This window comes from Cervus elaphus, chromosome 15 (assembly GCF_910594005.1).
Source record: "Cervus elaphus chromosome 15, mCerEla1.1, whole genome shotgun sequence".
Taxonomy (NCBI): Eukaryota; Metazoa; Chordata; class Mammalia; order Artiodactyla; family Cervidae; genus Cervus; species Cervus elaphus.
In genome coordinates this window covers 6,521,362-6,540,868 of record NC_057829.1, presented here as the reverse complement: position 1 = coordinate 6,540,868, position 19,507 = coordinate 6,521,362, and the positions used below count along the sequence as shown (strand labels likewise).

Here is a 19,507-nt window from a genome sequence, read left to right as displayed (position 1 = left end):
AGCAGGGGCACCAGCTATATGTCATAAGGGTAAATCTCAACAGAATGCAATGCTATTCTTTCCCCCGGTTGAACTTTACACTTTGTGACTTCAGTACCATACTTTTCCAGGAAATTGTTTCTATGATTTTTTTAAACTTATTTTTTGGTCACACTGTGTGGCATGTAGGATCTTGGTTCCCTGACCAGGGGTCAAAACCTGTGCCCCCAACATTGGAAAGTGGTCTTAACCCCTGGACCACTGGGTTGTTTTCTTGTTGTTGTTTTTTTAGTCACTAAAGTCAAGTCTGACTCTTTCCGACCCCGACTGCAGCACACCAGGCTTCTCTGTCCTCCACTATCTCCCAGAGTTTGCTCAGATTCATGTCCACTGAGTCAGTGATGCTGTCTAATCATCTCATCCTCTGCCACACCCTTCTCCTCTTGCCTTCTATCTTTCCCAGTATTTGAGTCTTTTCCAATGAGTCGGCTCTTCACATCAGATGGCTTCCAGTTCAGAAAATGAAAAGTGAAAGTCTTAGTCGCTCAGTCATGTCTGACTCTGCAATCCCATGGACTGTAGCCCACCAGGCTTCTCTGTCCATGGGATTCTTCAGGCAAGAATACCAGAATGGGTAGCCATTCCCTTCTCCAGGGGATCTTCCCCACCCACGGATCAAAACCAGGTCTCCCCACTGCAGGCAGATTCTTTACCTTGCCACCAAGGAAGTCCAACAGTCCTTGGGAAGTCCCTAAATATGATTTTTTAAAAATAGTTTCATTCTATTGGGTGACATTAAGTATCACAAGTTTTCCTGGGAGAATATTTTTCAAATTAAAAATAGAAGTGGGACTGTCCAGTAGTTAAGAATCCGCCTGCCAATGCAGGGGACACAGGTCTGATCCCTGCCCCAGGATGATCCCACGTGTTGTCGGGCAGCTAACCTCATGCGCCACAACTAGAGTCCATGCGCCCTTTAGCCTGCTCACCACAACCCGCTTGCTGCAACCAGAGAAAGGGCCAAGACTCAGTGCAGCCAAAGATAAATAAACTTTAAAAAAAATTAGAAAGTAAAAATCTGCCTTAGAGCAAATTTACCAAGGACTGCAATAACCAATCTAATCACCAATTAAGAAATCAGACCTACATTTGATATAAAATTCCTGTTTAGTTATTAGGTTGATGAAATGAAATTAAAACCTAGAACTCCACTTATTGTAAGTGCAAAAGAAAGGAAGAAAAATGACTAGCTATCATATACCAGCCCTCAAAACTTTATTTCTTAGGGATTATCATTTGACCTCAGATCAATCAGTATTCCCACTTTTATTTAGATACTTTGTCTAGGTACAATAAGTATTATGGTTGTTTCATTTTCCTTTAAATTTACTCACTTTTAAATTTAGTCTCATCCCAAGTAATTCTTTAAAATGACAGGTATTGTATATTTGCAACCTATGGTAGAATAATACATAACCACTAAAATTCTAAATGTTCACCCTACACTTAAAATCATCTCTCATACCATCAGCAGTATTACATGATGACTGAACTGCTGCATCTTAAAATAGTTGCTTCAAAGGTAGTATTACAACATGAATAACTGAAAAAGTGTCCATCTTTCACATATATAAAAAATTCCGAAACTCAGTACATGGATTTATCACAATTTTATTACCAGTAGTTAGTGAAAGAAAAAAAAAAAGCTTCGGGTTGTTATTTCTGCTTTTTCTGTGTCTTAGTGTGTCTACTTTTCTTCTGTCCTTTTTTTTTCTTCTTCATGAGAACAGCTTTTTCTCCAATAAACAAACCTTTAGAATTTTGCACACTTTTTGAAGCACAGTTAAGTCCCCGCTTAGGTTTACTGACATTCTTCAAACTAGGACTTGAATTTTGTTTTAACTTTTCTTTATGGACAGAAGGCATGACTCTAAGTTTTCTTCCCATCAATTCAGAATTATTTAATTTCAGAGCAAGATGAACAGCATCTGTATTCTGTAATAAAAATCAATTTATTACATTTTACAGAAACTCATCTGCAAAGAATCTAGCAAAATTACAACTTTTATGGATTAGAATAATTTTCAAGCTTATAATACAGAAACCCCTGTCGGGAATTCCCTGGCAGTTTTCAGTGGTTAGAATTCTGTGTTTCCACTGCAGGGGGCACAGGTTCCATCCCTCGCTGGGAACAACGATCTCACCTGCCTCGGTGTGGCCAAAGAAAGAAAAAGTGGAAACCCCGCTCACTTCCACAGGTAGGAAGTCCAAGCCCCAGTGTTTCAGCAGCTGTGCTTGCAGTTTAATCATGCACCCTCATGTGTTTCTCCCAAGAAGCACTTAGGCTGCCTTCTCAAATGACCAGGTAAGGCCACAATCAAAGAGGCTTCATTTTTCTCAATGAAAAATGAGCTTTCAACTAAGTAGATCAACCCTATGTGGCCTTTTAAACCAGTGAAGCTCCTCCTCACGAGTCTCTTCCTGCAAAGCCCCCGCTGTACTGGTTCATTTGAGAACAGAGATGTCAGACTAGATGCCTTCAGGGTGCCATTTAAACCCCAAATACTGTTACTCTTTCATTCTAACTCAGTGTTAACAACTCTAAATATTCATGACATGTTGGTGATAGGGGTTTACAAACTTATTAGTAGTCAGAAGACAGAGAGCAGAGAGACAGTGAGATTGTTACACCACAGTCATGATGGAAGCATCAGGCTGTGAGTCCCTTCCTTCAAACCCCTCTGGTCCCACATACACAGAGCCTTAAAAACAGTCACATGTCTTGATCTGGTTAGTGATAACCCACTGGGGAACTTTCCTAAAGAAGTAATCCAAAAATGGAGGCAAACATTCGAAGGAAAAAACAATCACTCCAATTTCATTATTATAGGGAAAAAGAGAAGACAGTACGTATGTGTGACATTCGGGAAACACTAGGGAAGACAGTATAAATTATGTTACATCCCTCAATGGAACATACTTACACAACAGAGAACAGCATAAAGGCAGGTTACAGAACCTTATGTTCACAAGTATTAAGTATGACCATAAAAAGGCAGAGGTGAAAAAAAAAAAAAAGCAGAGGTAAACACCGAGAGGAAATGTGTGAAGGGGTGATTGCAGAGGGAAGAAAAACTTAAGTGTCTTGGGTTGTACATGTATTCCAGTAATTTCAGACACAAGGTACTGGCTAATGTTTAGCAAACGAAACATAAACTGTGTAACAAAAACTACAATTTTCTTCTAGCTGAGTGAATAGTCAATTTTCTCCTTTTACAGAAGGTAGAGGTTTGGAGCTTTAATACCTTTAATGTTGTTGTTTAGTCACTAAGTTGTGTCTGACTCTTGGAGACCCTGTGAATTGTAGCCCACCAGGCTCCTCTGTCTGTGGGATTTCCCAGGCAAAAACTAGAGTGGGTTGCCATTTCCTTCTCTAGGGGATTTTCCCCAATCCAGGGACCGAACCTGCATCTCCTGCACAGCAGGTGGATTCTGTCCTGCTGAGCCACCAGGGAAGCCCAGTACTTTCAAAAGCCAGCATCTAAAACATTATTTAATGAAACAACTGACAAAGGATTAACTTCCAAAATATACAAGCAGCTCATGCAGTTCAATACCAGAAAAACAACCCAAACAAAAAGTAGGCGGAAGACCTAGCACACATTTCTCCAAAGACATACAGATGGCTAATAAACACATGAAAAAGATGCCCAACAACCCTCACTATTAGAGAAATGCAAATCAAACTACAATGAGCTATCCCTTCAACTGGTCAGAATGGTCATCATCAAAAAGTCTACAAACAATAAATGCTGGACAGGGTGTGGACAAATGGCAACCTCTTTGCAACAAATGGCAACTGTTGGGAATGTAAATTGATGCAGCCACTATGGAGAATGATAGGGAGATTCCTTGAAAGACTAGGAATAAACCTACCATTTGACCCAACAACCCCACCACTGGGCATAAGCCCCGAAGAAACCATAACCGAAAAAGATGCGTGTACCCTAATGTTCAGTGCAGCACTATTTACCATAGCTAGGACAGGGAAGCAACCCAGATGTCCATTGGCAGATGACTGGGTGAAGAAGTTGTGGTACATGTACACAATGGAATATTACTCAGCCATAGAAAGAAAGCCATCTGAGTCAGTTTTAATGAGGTGGATTAAAATAGAGTCTATTATACAAAGTATGTCAGAAAGAGAAAAACAATAGAGCATATTAATACATATATATGGAATCTAGAAAGATTGTACTGATGAACCTATTTTCAGGGCAGCAGTGGAAATGCAGACATAGAGAACAGAGTTATGGATGCAGTGGGGGAAAGAGAGGGCCTGAATTGAGAGAAACATACTACCTGGAAACATACTAACACATGTAAAATAGCCAGCCAGTGGGAATTTGCTGTATGATGCAGGGGGCACAGAGTTGGTGCTCTGTGAAAACCTAGAGGGGCGGGATGGGTGGGAGGTGGCAGAGCTTCAGGAAGCAGGGGACATGTATACACCTGTAGCTGATTCATGCTGAGGAATGGCAAAACCAACAGAGTACTGTGAAGCAATTATCCTCCAGTTAGGAATAAATAAGAAAGATACAAAAGTCAACATCAATCAATAAATAAAACATTATTTCATGACATCAATATGGAGAAACAACCAGGACATCACATGGTTAGATGCAGTTTTAGAAACAGTGCTCTATTATGGCAGGTTATGAATTTACTTAAGGTGCAATTTGAGGGTAACAGTAAGAGCTACGGCTGAATGATGGGACAGCCTCCCCCAACATACTTCAAGGACAGAGACGACACATTAACCTCCGTACCTCAAAGAGCACGTAGCCAAAGCCTCTGCCGACTCCAGTAACTTGATCCCGCACAATCCTCACAGCCACAACGTTCCCACAGGCCAAAAAGTGCTTCTCAACCGCAGATTCTTCAACTTCTAAAAACAGGTTCAAGCAAAGGGGAAGTGAGGACCTGGCATGGCCTCAGGAAGTTCTAGATGTTTAATCATATATGAAGGTAAGCACAGCCTCGCAGTAATTAGTCAAGTTACACTCCACACTTTCTAAAGTTAGTCTTAGAGCAAAACACTGAGCGACCACTCGGGTGTTATCTGCATTACTTCAATGACAGACAGATACTCTTTTATTTAAACAAACTTACTGTATGGGAGATTCCCCACAAATACGGACCTCTTGTCCCTCTGAAACACAAAATAAAAGTGTCAGTCATGAAAGAGGAAACGGAAGTCACCACGAAGTCCACTCCTTCCCTCACCGCACAGGTCTGACGGGGCTCCACCTCCTGGCTCCCCTGCCTCTCAGGCCCCCGGTGGACTCGGCTTCTGCCATCCTTCCCGCAGGGGCATGAGCCCGAGACCGAGAAGTGGCTTCTGCTCACGGCTGGCACGGCCAACGTGGCGGTGCTCGAGGAAGGCCTGCTCCTCTGGGGGTGGGCACGCCTCTTCTATAAGGGCCAGAAAGCGACTATTTCAGGCAGTCTCTGCTGTACCCCTTGCCTCTGCTGTTAAAGCAAAATAACACAGAACTAATGGGCTTCCCAGGTGGGTCAGTGGTAAAGCATCCGCCTGCCAATGCAAGAGATCTGGGTTCGATTCCTGGGTCAGAAAGAGTCCCTAGAGGAGGAAATGGCAACCCACTCGTGTTCTTGCCTGAAGAATCCCACACAGAGGAGCTGGCGGGCTACAGTCCACGGGGTTGCAGAGAGTCGGACATGGCTGAGCTCGTAATGGGTATGGTTGTGTAGCAATAAAACTTTATTCACAAAAACGGGGAGCAAACATTGGGCCCCTCAGGCCAGTTTGCTATTTGGTGCCAGGTCCACCATCAAAGCCAGGACAGTCAGCCAGGCCTTGGTCATTTCTCACCTAGCCACCCTGACACCGACAGTAACACATTCTGTCTCTGCAGTGAGTTCTTACCAACTCATGCTTCATTCATTTTAAGAGACCCCAAGGAAAAGCTTCTGAACAAAACCCAGACTCCTCGACGTGGCAGGCCGGGGTCATCATGACTGCCCTCCACCTATTCCTCCAACAGCAACTCTGTGGCCTCTCTTCACACTCTACCCACTAATAACTTCATCGAGCTCTTGGAACCCCCACAAAGGATTAGGTTTTGGTCCCACCATTCACAGTGTTCAAAATTTTTTTGCCCATGCAACACTGATAGAACACCTGTTCTCCAGGAAACCCTCCTTTGTCCCTTCTTGCTGGCAACCTCCCACACTGAGTGCCCATTCCTGAGCTGATGTTTATGACAGAATTTATCATAAAACAGTGCCATGGTCAGCCCATCTGCTCACCTGTACCTTTACACTGCGAACTCCTAGACAACTGAGACTGTGTCTCAGCACTGAACCCCTGACACAGAGCAGGAACTAAACACTGTTAATGAGTAATTTAACTCCAGACCTTAGTCTATAAATAAGGTGCTGGCTCCGATGCTCTTTAATATACCTTCCAGCCACACTCTCTAGGATTATTGGATCTGATGACTTAGGAGTGGGAACCACTTTTTTAAAATTAATTAATTAATTTTAATTGGAGGCTAATTACAATATTGTGGTGGTTTTTGCTAGACATTGACATGAATCAGCCATGGGTGTACATGTGTCCCCCATCCCAAACCTCCTTCCTACCTCCCTCCCCATCCCATCCCTCTGGGTCATCCCAGTGCACCAGCTCTGAGCACCCTGTCTCATGCATCAAACCTGGACTGGCGATTTATTTCACATATGATAATATACATGTTTCAATGCTATTCTCTCAAATCATCCCACCCTTGCCTTCTTCCACTGAGTCCAAAAGTCTGGGGAACCACTTTCTTGAAGCTAATGCTGACTTGGACTTCCCTGGTAGTCCAATGGTTAAGACTCTATGCTTCCAGTGTAAGGAGTGCAGGTTCAATCCCTGGTTTGGGGAACTAAGATCCTCCATGCCGCATGGCACAACCAAAAAGAAAAAAAAAATCAAAAGCTAGAGGCTTCCCAGGTGGTTTAGTGGTAAAGAATCCACCTGTCAATGCAGGAGATGTGGGTTCCATCCCTGGCTTGAGAAGATCCCCTGGAGGAGAAATGGCAACCCGCTCCAGTGTTCTTGCCTGGGAAATCCCATGGACAGAGGAGCCTGGCGGGCTAGAGTCCATGGGGCTACAAAGAGTCGGACACGACTGAAGTGGCTGAGCATAAGCAGGAATGAGCAATGCTGACTTAAGCCCTCGCCCACCCCAGGTGCCCACGCTGAGACCACAGAGGGCAGAGGCGGTTTCCTCTAATTCCCTCACGCTCCCGGCTAACCCAACTCCTCTCCCAGCACAAGCTCAGAAGAAAATGTTCTTCAGACAGGGCAAGAACTACTTACGGAGGAGGTCTCGGTTGCAAGATCCACTCTAACACGAAATCCTTCTGCAAACTGGGCCCCATTTCTATTATAAATATGAAGGGAAAATGGTTATTAAAAGCAGGCACTGAGCTACTGGGGTATTTAATCTGAAGTGAATCCAAAGAATAAAGACAGAATGGACTCATACTTGGAATAATTCTGCTCAAACATCAAAGAGACGAAATTACCTTTCCAGTGCTTTTGTAGCAGCACTCTCATCCTTAAACACAACATAAGCATTAATATTTTTCTGATCGGGATGAATTTTACGCCTACATTAAAAAAAAAAAAAAAGACTGTAAAATTTGCTAATCCCAAAGTCACTAAAATAAATACAGCTCGTTTTACATTCTCAATCAACACCTATGACAAGAATTTCTGGGAGGATTTTCATAAATTCTTTTCATAAACATTTAGTAATAACCCAAAAACTAACACACAACTGGTACAGATAATGGTGGAACACGTGACCCATGCCCTCTTCCCGGTCATCACTGTCAGAAAGCGGGAGCCCACCCCAGGCAATCCCACCTCATCACGAACTGTCACCTTAGCTGCAGCTCTGGATCTAATACACACACAAATGGGAAAAACAACTTGCCTTTTCCTTTTTACTGTAAAATAAAAGCTGTGCAAACCTGTAAATGTGTACAGCTAAGGAAACCATTAACAGGGTAATACCCAAATAGCAACCCACTCCAGTATTCTTGCCTGGAGAATCCCATGGACAGAGGAGGCTGGCGGGCTGCAGTCCATGGGGTCGCCAAGAGTCGGACACGACTGAAACAATGAAGCGCTTAGCACCCCCTTAGCCTCTCTGTGGCCCCAACAACCGCAGCCCTTCCCCTTCAAAGGCAACCACCACGCCCACCTTTATAGGAACTACTTCCCTGCCTGTCTATGTGCTTTTATCACCCAAGTGTTGACCCCGAGGCATACTGTGGTTTTGTACAGTTTTCCACTTGAAAAGTCTTTAGAATCCTGTTTAATCTGATTCCCCATTTATCTTATAGTTTGACCTAAAGAATTCCCCTGGAAAAACCTGGCCAGCCAATAGCAATCATGAGGCACCTCTGATTTGAAGACGCATTTTGAGCTTAAAAATGTTAAGGTACAGGAAATGTGTGCCTTAGCACTGATGAAATGTGATGCTTGTGATTTATAATAGAATATTTAGATGCAAAACTTTCTTTTCCTTTTTTTTTTTTGCAAAACTATCTTATTCTCTTCACACACTATGTCTGATTAAACATCTCAGAAATTTCTCATTGCTCATGAATCATTTTAAGTTATTCTGCAATTCTTTCTGTGACTCTACAACTTACATTGAGGCTTGAAGACACACATCTGACAAATTTATATGTTATTATAGACATCAGAAACAATAAACCATGATGGTTCATCCAAATATAAACATCTGTGAGGTTAAGAAATTATCTCATTTTTCACCAAAATGGAAGAGAATTTATAAGTACTCCCTTTCTCTAATTATAAACTTACTTTATTGCCGCCAACTTTTTGGACAAAGTTCCCTCTGCTGGAATCTTTAAGAGAAAAAAAGAAGTATTACAGGAAAGACATCATTTGACATTATTTCAAAATAATTATATTTTAATTAATTGAATTACAAATACCTAACTCCGATATGGAATTAAAAACTAAGGAAACACTGGATCAGAAACAACTTTCCTAGCGCTGCATGAATGGGTCCTTGTGGCTGAGGACAAACACTTCCAATGACACTGCCATATTCAGATTTCATAGGCAGCGACTCTCAAACGAGGCGGAAATAACGGATGACTTGAAGGGGTTGCTGGTCATATGAGGGGACAATGTTGCTGAAGACACATGTGAACAGTGTTAAGGAAAATTGTTTTATAAAGTGATCATGGAAAAAAGAGATATTTCTAAGTTGACATTTTATTGAATATGCTATATGATTTTAAATATGTCTAACTTAATTGATAAATAATATAAGAAAACATGACTTCACTCATATCTCTAAGAGTTTATGTAAGTCAACTGGCAAAAACAAAGCAAAACCCTTCAGTATCTGTCCTTGGACAAATAATGGAATCTGCCTTTTTTCAGGATCATGCTATTTTCAGTCATACATAGTACCTAAGAGTGATGGGAACAGGTAGGGAAAACTTTACGGAGAAGGTGGGAATCCCAGTCAACAACGGTGCCTAACAGCAATGTGCCAGATACCACCAGGTACTGTGAGCAGGAAGGTAAAAAGATACAAACTGCCAGGCTCACAGTCCAGGGGTATCTATAAATGCCCATCTCATTTAGGGCAGGCACTATAAATCTCCTCTGGAAAACTTGTCTTTTAGTCATTTGATAGTTCACATAGTAAAAGTAAGAAATTTCAACTACTACTTCTGAGTTTGTCTTGCTCAAACTAACAAATGGTAAAACTCTCAGAATATAGACAGAAATACAGCACAAGACGTGAGAAATGCCCTCATGAATAACCAACGTGTGAATGCCAGGCATCAAAGCACATCTGCTTGGTGCATTCCAGGAGCTCTCGGGGGCCTGTGGCCTGCTATCAGAGGAAAGCATGAACAGACAGAGCAGAGGGCAGTAAATTACAAAAGGGATTCAGAGGGAAGAAATACCACTTGATGTTATAAAGTTATCAAAAAGCCTTGAATAAGTGACATCTTAAATGCCTTCTGAAAAATACATATTATCTTGATGGGCAAAATGAGAGTTTAAGAAGGACTGCCAGAATATACATGGCAATGTATACTCTCAGTGAAATACTCCTCAGCCATAAAAAAGAAGGAAATCTTGCCATTTGCAACAACATGGATACATGCTGAGGGTACACTAAGGGAAATAAAGACAAATACCCTATGATGTCACTTATACGTGCAATCTAAAAAACAAAACAAAAAAATAAAAAACAAAACAGGGAATTCCCCAGTGGTCCAGTGGTTAGCACACGGTGCTCTCACTGCCAAGGGCGCAGGTTTGATCCCTGGTTGGGAGACTAAAATCCTACAAGCCTCACAATACGACCAAATTAAAAAACAAAATAAAACTCAAGAGATACAGAGAACAGACTGGTGGAGACCCAGAGAGAAGGGCGTAGAGAGTGGGCAAAATGAGTGAAGGGGCCAAGTGCACAGTGAGAGACGGTGACTGGACTCATTGTGGGGACCACTCCGTAGTGTAAACAGACGCTGACTGTTACATTAACACCTGAAATTAACATAACGTCACATACCAATTTTACCTAAGTTAAAAAACAAAGAACTGAGCAAAAGGCCGAGGGTGGATATGATCTGCTGCAAGCGCAGCGCCCAGGCTGCAGGCAGGTCACGAGGGGAAGAGTGCAGGGCGCCAGGGCCACCCCGCGCAGACCGTCAGGATGTCGGGAAGAACGAACAGCTAAAAAAATGACAAGATTTTAGGCACCTCCATACATATTTGATGTGAACTAGGTGCTGGTGACCCCAGGGGCAGTTGGGCTCACAGCCTGGGGGAGCAGGAGCAGCATCACAATGTCACGGCCGCCTCCTAAGGACCGCAGTGAGGTGCCGGGGGCCGGAGGGCAGGTGGCAGGCTCACCTCACTCACCAGGGATTCAGGGATACTGAAGAAGCCGGGCTGGCTCCTCAAGGAGAACACCAAGCCGAGGCAGGGGTGTGTGTGTGTGTGTGATGTTCACGGGAGGGGAGGTGGAGGAGAGGGATTTCGGGTTAGGAGTTCCAGGAAGAAGCGCTTTAGGAAGATTAAGTAGACAGAGGTGTGTTGGATACATGTGAGGCAGACTGAAAGCAGGAACTCTAATAGGCCTCTGCAACTATTTTGGCAAGAAGTGAAAACTTAGGGGGGACAATGGAAAAAGAAAGGAATGACTCATTTTCAGAAGAAACCACAGCTGAAACCCAGGCAGAGATGACAAGCAGCAGGCGGGATGGGCTAAAGAAAAGAGTCCAAGGCCGGCAGTCTGAGCGGTACTAAAGAACAGATAATCAGCAGATGGCATGGAACGGGGTACGGGAGCGATGCGGGTGAGGTGAGCACAGAGGGCTGAAAACGGGGTGCTGGCAGGACAACCCCGTGGATGTGGCAGGCAAGGATCTGACCCGAGGAGACAGGACTCAAAAGGGCTGACAGAAGACACACGTGATAAACGGGAGAAACCATCACCATGAGAGTAATCATGGAGACTGTGCCAAAACCTTAAGAAAGGTCCACTTTTAGAGAAGTGGGCAGTTCTGCCTGCTGGGGACGTCTGGCAATTGGCTGTTACCACTGGGTGGGAAGGATGCTACCGGCACCTAGCGGGTAGAGGCCAGGGATGCTGTATTGCACAGGCCAGGGCCCAACAACACATAATTATCCAGCATCAAATGTCAATGGTATCAAGGTTGAGAAACCCCATTTTAGGGAACCACGCTGAGAAAGAGCAGTTTGAAACAAGGAATAAACATTTCTTATATTCTAATACATATTAATTATATTAAAAAAAAATCTATGAATGATGCTTCTTCATGTACCAAGGAACATGGCTATAACTGGTCTACAGAGCACTCAATTGGTGAAATCAGATACCATTTACTTCCATAAAGTTTTAACATTAAACTGATTAAACATACTTTATCTTTCTATGTCAGAGCATAAGTACTGCTCTGCAGAGTCAGGCAAACCCCCCATATGAACAGCTGTGATTCCAGAAATGCTACTCAATAGGTTGAACGTCTCCACCTGTTCAACTGACTCACAAACAAAAGTCACAGATGCACCCTCCAATACTTAGGAAGGATATCACTTTACTATGTGAACTCATTAAATTACCTAACAAAGTCCAAGGGTCAGTAATAGACAGCAAGTGTGACTCTGCTTTGGCGCTCGATTTGAGCCTGTTGATTCTGAAGGTTAAAGTCAAGGGCTCCTTCATCTCACTAAAACCAACACATGAAAAAGTCTGATTCACATGCAATACATTTTCAGATGATGTACTTTCAAGGAAGGAAAACATACCAGAGAACGAAATCGTACAGATTCTATCTGTCCATACTCTTTAAAAAATGACTTCAGCTTCTAAAATAAAAAAAAAAGATACATATATTTTAGTCCATTTTAAGAAAATCAAATAAGTACCATGAAACAGAATTAAGTAAAATGGTTGGATAATCTTTTCCTATCACATTTCAAGAATATTTCAGGAAAAGTAAGTAACTATTCAGTTAGAAGACAAAAGTTTTTACTGAAACTTATATATATAAAAAACACAGGTCATGTTACTATCCCTGAAATACACATTTCTGCCTTTCAATCTTTCATAATCTTTTACTACATGTAAACTAGCATTATGTGCTCCCCAGATTCTGCCATCTTTTCACATTGGCTTATTTAAACCAGAAATGGATTTTAAGGATGCTTATGTCACTATGGGAAATTTCCCAATTGTCTGGAACTGAGACCATCAGATTCAAGAAAAACCTTTGGGTAATTGTATACATTATTCTTTTGACTGGCTCAGGATGTGAAGAATGTGTATATTTGACAGCTCACACAATAATGTCTATAAGCAACTTTAATTCAAAAATAACTTATTTAACATGTAAAGCTCCACAAACACTCTCTTCCCTTGAGCCCTTATAATCTAACACGAAGAAAAGTAACCAAACCGAAACTATGCTACTATGGAAAATGGATTATATTCTACAAAATAACCACACATCAAAAGCTAGGAGACAAAAGGCCAAAGGGGAAAGGGAAAAATCAGAAAGTAAGCTTCTTGTACTGTTTTAAGAAAGCGGAACTGAAACTGTTCCTCAAAAGATAAGCAGGATTTTGACCCAAGGGATTGCCATCAGGGTGACTATCACATGAACACACACAAAGAACAGGGCATGTCTTGGTTGAGCAAACTCCACATAATGGAGGACACTTAGGAAGGATGCATTCACACCAGACACTGTTTCAAGTGCTAGTGACAGAGAAGTGAAGAAGAAAAATAAGCATCACTGCACACACCGCGCTTCTGTTCTTGTGACATGCAACAGAAGAGAAAGCTGGAGGAAAAAACCAGGGAGGAGAGCACTGCGACAGTTCAGACAAGATTTGCAAAAGCCTGAATTAGAGCAGAGACTCTGGGAATGGAAAGGAGCAGGTGGATGCTGGAATGAACCTATCAAGTGATTTACACAGTCACTTATAATGAAATTATATATTAGTGACTTATTAATTATGTGCTTATTCCATAAAGTGATAATGGCCTTCTCGGGCGGCTCAGACCATAAGGAACCTGCCTGCAATGTGGGAGACTTGGGTTCAGTCCCCCGGGTTGAGAAGATTCCTTGGAGGAGGAAATGGCAACCCTTTCCAGTATTCTTGCCTGGAAATTTGCACAGACAGAGGAACCTCGTGGACCGCAGTCCATGGGTTTGCAAAGCCGGACATGACTGAGCCCGTAACACACAAACACAAAAACAGAATTATGAATTAATAATTTCTCTGCATGTTTATAACATACAGACTATACACTCACCTTCTTATTACAGGTGACAGGCAGATTCCCAACAAACACAGTTCTCTCATTCTTTAATCTCTCTTCTTCTTGGTTGATCTGAATTTTCTTTCTTCGATTTACAACTGTCTCATCTACATCATCAAGTACTTTTTTATCTGCGACTGTAACACCAGGTTGAGAATTTTTCCTTTTCTGTCCTTGTTTCTGGTGAATTTCTTCTTCTAAATCAGCGCTTGCTAAAGCATCTTCTCTTTTTAAGCCAAAAAAAAAGAGGGCATGGAAGTCAGGTCTAGCATCTGACAAAGCACAGATTAGGAATACTTCCCACCTCCTTCTGGCTTTCCTATACATAAACTTACCATTCATAATTACATCTACATTTAAACAGCATTATCAAAATGTGACTTGTATCTTTAGGAAACTCAAGAGTTAGCAAAAGTTAAGGTCAATTTCTGAAGATAGGTTAAAACTGCCAACTAATAAAGTAACAAAAGATCACTCAAACAAAAGCTGGTTCACGTGAAGCTCTTGGGGATTTAGTTTACCTTCTACCAGTGTCAACAAAGGTCCATCTAGTCAAGGCTAAGGTTTTTCCAGTAGTCACGTATGGACCTGAGAGTTGGACTATAAAGAAAGCTGAGTGCAGAAAAATTGATGCTTTTGAACTGTGGTTTTGGAGAAGACTCTTCAAAGTCCCTTGGACTGCAAGGAGATCCAACCAGTCCATCCTAAAGGAGATCAGTCCTGGGTGTTCACTGGAAGGAGTAATACTGAAGCTGAAACTCCAGTATTTTGGCCACCTGATGCAAAGAGTTGACTCATTTGAAAAGACCCTGACATTGGGAAGGATTGAAGGCAGGAGGAGAAGGGGACAAGGGAAGATGGGATGGTTGGATGGCATCACCGACTCAATGGACATGAGTTTGGGTAGACTTGGGGAGTTGGTGATGGACAGGGAGGCCTGGTGTGCTGTGGTTCATGCAAAGAGTCGGACACAACTGAGCGACTGAACTGACTGACTACCAATGCCTAATTTCATTCTCTGTTCTAGAATTCTAGAGTTACTGCAGCACTCCCAGGTGCTCTATTAAGGTTAATAGATCAGCAAAGTACTTAACTTTGTAAAACCAATCTGACTAACAGGAGAGACCAGATTTCCTACTGCAATATTTAAAGGACTGCTTATCAAAATTATTGGCTTGCCCAAAAAGGTCATTTGGGTCTTTCCATAAGATGTTATAGAAAAACCTGAACGAACTTTTTGGCCAATCCAATAAATTCTACCAGTATTGTAAAGTTGGAGAAGGCAATGGCACCCCACTCCAGTACTCTTGCCTGGAAAATCCCATGGATGGAGGAGCCTGGTAGGCTGTGGTCCATGGGGTCGCTAAGAGTCGGACACAACTGAAGTGACTTAGCAGCAGCAGCAGCAGTAGCAGCAGATCAATAAGGACCATGCCTGTTATGCAAAAGTGCTTAGATTTTATCCCACAGAAGATGAGGAACCCCTGAAGACCCTGAAGGTGCCTGAAAAACGTCATTTGGGCAGCAGCTGCTCTTCAGTCACTCAGTCGTGTCGATTCTTTGGGACCCCATGGACTGCAGCATGCCAGGAGGCTTCCCTGCCCTTTACTATCTCCTGGAGTTTGCTTAAATTCATGTGCATTGAGTTGGTGATGCCACCCAAATATCTCATTCTCTGTCGTGCCCTTCTGCCCTCAATCTCTCCCAGCACCAGGGTCTTTTCCAATGAATCGGTTCTTCGCATCAGGTAGCCAAAATATTGGAGCTTCAGCATGTCTTTTCAGTGAATATTCAGGACTGATTTCCTTTAAGATTGACTGGTTTGATCTCCTTGCAGTCCAAGCGACTCTCAAGAGTCTTTTCCAGCACCATAGTTTGAAAGCATCAATTCTTCAGCACACAGCCTTCTTTATGGTCCAACTCTCACATCTGCACCTGACCACTGCAAACACCATAGCTTTGACTATAGCAGAGCAAAGTGATGTCTGATTTTTAATACGCTATCTATGTTTATCATAGCTTTTCTTCCAAGGAGCAGTCTTTTAATTTCATGGCTGCAGTCACCATCTGCAGTGATTCTGACGCCCAAGAAAAAAAAGTCTGTCACTGTTTCCACTTTTCCCCCATTTATTTGCCATGAAGTGATGGGACCAGATGCCATGATCTTAGTTTTTTGAATACTAAGGTTTAAGCCAGCTTTTTCACTCTCCTCTTTCACCCTCATCAAGAGGCTCTTTAGTTCCTCTTTACTTTCTGCCATTAAAGTACTATCTGCGTATCTGAGGTTGCTGGTATTTCTCCTGATAGTCTTGATTCCAGCTTGTGATTCATTCAGTCTGGCATTTCACATTATGGGCAGCAGAGCAGAAGATAGTTATGAATGTGGCAAGGCTGGGTAAGGGAGACCAGTAAGGAGACAGTTACAACTGCAGGCATCTCAGAAGACAACAAACCCACCAGAGCAAGAGAGGTGGTGGAAAGGGAAAGCGGATTATAAGAGATAATTAAAAGATAGCATCATGAGGACTTGGCAACTTATGAGATATGTAGGGAAAAGAAGGAGTCTAAGATGACTCCCAAGTCACAGGCTCAGGCAACTGGAAGGCTGATGGCACCACTCATGCAGAGAAACAGGTATGATGAGGATAATGAGATCAGTTTGAAGCATCCTGAATTTGAGGTGTATATGAATAAGCCAATGGGCAGCAGAGCATCGCATGATTTGACACTGCCAAAGAATTGATGCTTTCAAACTGTGGTGTTGAAGACTTTTGAGAGCCCCTTGGATTACAAGGAGATCCAACCAGTCAATCTTAAAGGAAATCAACTCTGAATATTCATTGGAAGGACTGATGCTGAGGCTGAAGCTCCAATATATTGGCCATCTGATGAAAAGAGCCGACTCACTGGAAAAGACCCTGGTGCTTGGAAAGATTGAGGGCAGGAGAAGGGGACGACAGAAGATGAGATGATGGATGGCATTACCAACTCAATGGACATTAGTTTGAGCAAACTCCCGAAGATGGTTAAAGACAGGGAAGCTGGCGTGCTGCAGTCCGCGGGGTTGCAAAGAGTCGGACACCACTGAGCAACTGAACAAACAAGAACAATGAACAGGCTGACAAACAGACATACAGGTTTACAGATCAAGCAACAGAGATCAGGGGATTTCCCTGATGGTCCAGTGGGCTTCCCTTGTGATCAGACAGTAAAAAATCTGCCCTCAACGCGGGAGACCTGGGTTCAATCCCTGGGTCGGGAAGATCCCCTGGAGAAGGAAACGGCAACCCACTCCAGTATTCTCGCCTGGAAAATCTCATGGACAGAGGAGCCTGGAGGGTTACAGTCCATGCAGTCGCAAAGAGTTGGACACGTCTGAGCAACTCTCACTTTCACTTTCACCAGTGGCTAAGACTCAGCGCTCCCAAGGCAGGGAGGCCATTTTCCATCCCTGGTCAGAGAATTATATCCCACGTGCTGCAACCAAAAGACCCCTCATGTGACAACTAAGACCTGGCTCAGTCAAATAAATCTATGTTTTAAAAAGAGACAGCAAGATCAAAATGCTAGAGCCACAGAGACTGGGAGACTGCCCAGATAGATGGGTATAAAAAAGAATCATGAGATGACCCAGAACAGAACCCCAAGCGAAATGAACATTTAAGGAAGGAAGAGTCAGAAGGAACGGTGCCTGAGATAACAGTGAGAAGGAACAGACAGAGAACTGGAGACTTGGAAGAGGTTGCCATCAAAGAATGCAATAGCTTCAAGAAGAATAGCAACCACGTGACATGTAAAAGAGAGGGCTACAGTTAGAGGCAGTGCTCCCTATTAAATGGGGCACCTAGGTCAGAATGGCTTCCTTGAGCACTGTTTCAGAAGTATGGTCAGATCAAATGAAAAATTAACAACCAGAGTGCCAGTGTGTGGAAGAGAAGATAGATCAAGAAAAGGAAGAGAGAGCAAGTAGAGACTTCTTTTTCTAAAAGCTCAATGATGAAAGACAGATTTGGGGTTCACATATGTCTGTGGACAGGGGTTTGTTGGATTCCTTTAAGATGAGAATCTTTAAGAGAATGTTGAGTGGACAGATCAGACATAGGAAAGAGGAGAAATGGATGTAGGTATCTGATGGCATAACCTCTGAGAAGGCAGAAGAGGTACGTGGTATATATAAACAGTACAGGTGACTGCAGTAATCTTGGACAGGGAGTAAGACACCCTTCTCTAAAAGGGGAAGAAACTAAAAATGTGCATAGCTGCAATCAGGAGGAGGATGAAAGGAGTAATTCACAACTGTTAGCAATTCATAACTCTCAGAATAGGTAACAAGATCACCTGCCAACAGACAACAGAGATATAAAAAGCGTGAAGAGTGGTCTGAGAGACTGAGGAACGTTAACTAGAAATGTATTTGGTACTGTTATATGGATCTCAATTCAAATAAACTGTTTTTAAAAAAATTGAGCTAATGGAGGAATCTGATCTCTGACTGAGTAAGTTTAAGAAAACCAAACTCACCTTCTATATACATGCAGTAATATTTACAGATGAAACCTAAGTGTTAGGTTTGCTTCCAAACAATGAGGAAGATATGAACAGGGTAAAGATGAAACAAGATTTGCCAAGTATTAATTACTGCTGATGCTGGGTACATGGGGTTCTTTACTCTTTTCAATTTTTGAAAATGTATGGGACTTAACATAATAAAAACATTTTAAAGAGAACTATAAAGTGAGGAAAAAAACTGAAATGAATATTACCAGTATAAGAATCTCAATTTAGTTACCATCTGATTTCTTTACCATCAACTTAAAAGAATTTCACCAACCTGTTTGCCAACTTCTTCTCTGCATCAGAAAGTTTCTTCTTCACTTTCATTTTTTTGGCAGGTTCTTGCAAAAGTGGCCTTTGGATTTGGGGTGAACTTTCTTCCTCCTCATCTCGTTTCCTTTTTTTGATGGCTTCCTTTTAAAAGTTTCAAGTTATGTTTGAGACCTCATCATTTAGTGGTCTTTCTAAAGTAGCATCTTTTCTCTCTCACTGGTACATCCAGTAATGGAAAGTTACTGAAAATTGATCCTATCTGCCCCAGTTTACAAAGCATCCCCTGCAAGGTAGGTAGGGTGTTTTAAAGTTGTTCTAATGGGCCATTCGGAGTAGAACGCAGTGACTTACTTTAGGCACAGGCACGTACACGGGTTGAAGCTGAGGCTTCACAGAGCCGAAGAGGGAAGCCAGCCGACCCGTACTGCCCCTGGAGGGTTGCTTGCCGCGGAATAAACTATTGGCGACTTGTCCAACCTCATAGTCTCCTTCCAGATTCCCACAAGCGCCACCGTCCGGGTTCCCTCTAGACACAGACGCCACAGACTCAACGACAAGATTCCACGCCCCACCCCTCACGCCCCGAGCTCCCAAACGCATTCCCGCCCAGGCAGACGAGCCACGAGCCACTCACCTCTCCTGAGCACTCTGCTTTTTCTCCCGTTCGTTTTTCCCTTTCAGGGCCATCCTTCACCTAAAAGCCTCCCAGCCTGCAGCAGCAGCACGTGAGCCCGCACTTCCGGGTCTCGGCTGCTCGGCTCTCGGAG

General features: G+C 42.8%; 1 protein-coding gene across 2 annotated transcripts; it reads right to left on the bottom strand.

The window, feature by feature from the left end:
• Window positions 1–1,634: 1,634 nt before the first annotated feature.
• Window positions 1,635–19,507, bottom strand: RBM34 (RNA binding motif protein 34). Of its 2 annotated transcripts, none has more exons than XM_043924951.1 (11): window positions 19,375–19,507; window positions 19,092–19,266; window positions 18,745–18,881; window positions 13,908–14,139; window positions 12,395–12,454; window positions 8,891–8,934; window positions 7,579–7,662; window positions 7,370–7,433; window positions 5,152–5,191; window positions 4,809–4,927; window positions 1,635–1,974 (listed from the first exon to the last, which is right to left on the bottom strand). In XM_043924951.1, exons 1-11 carry the CDS (start codon window positions 19,425–19,427, stop codon window positions 1,696–1,698), a joined length of 1,287 nt encoding a protein of 428 aa, XP_043780886.1. In that variant the 5' UTR covers window positions 19,428–19,507; the 3' UTR covers window positions 1,635–1,695. The 2 variants fall into 2 exon arrangements, with proteins under 2 accessions (XP_043780886.1, XP_043780887.1); XM_043924952.1 differs by having other exon boundaries at window positions 1,836–1,974; window positions 4,775–4,927.

What these genes read in the sequence shown, in the direction of transcription:
- RBM34 (XM_043924951.1), bottom strand. Translation starts at nt 19,427, where the DNA reads ATGGCCCTGAAAGGGAAAAACGAACGGGAGAAAAAGCAGAGTGCTCAG. An exon ending in AAGCAGAGTGCTCAGGAGAG is followed by an intron (nt 19,267 to 19,374) that starts GTGAGTGGCTCG and finishes GTCTGTGTCTAG; the next exon opens with AGGGAACCCGGACGGTGGCG. An exon ending in CTGTACGATTTCGTTCTCTG is followed by an intron (nt 8,935 to 12,394) that starts GTATGTTTTCCT and finishes TTTCTCTTAAAG; the next exon opens with ATTCCAGCAGAGGGAACTTT.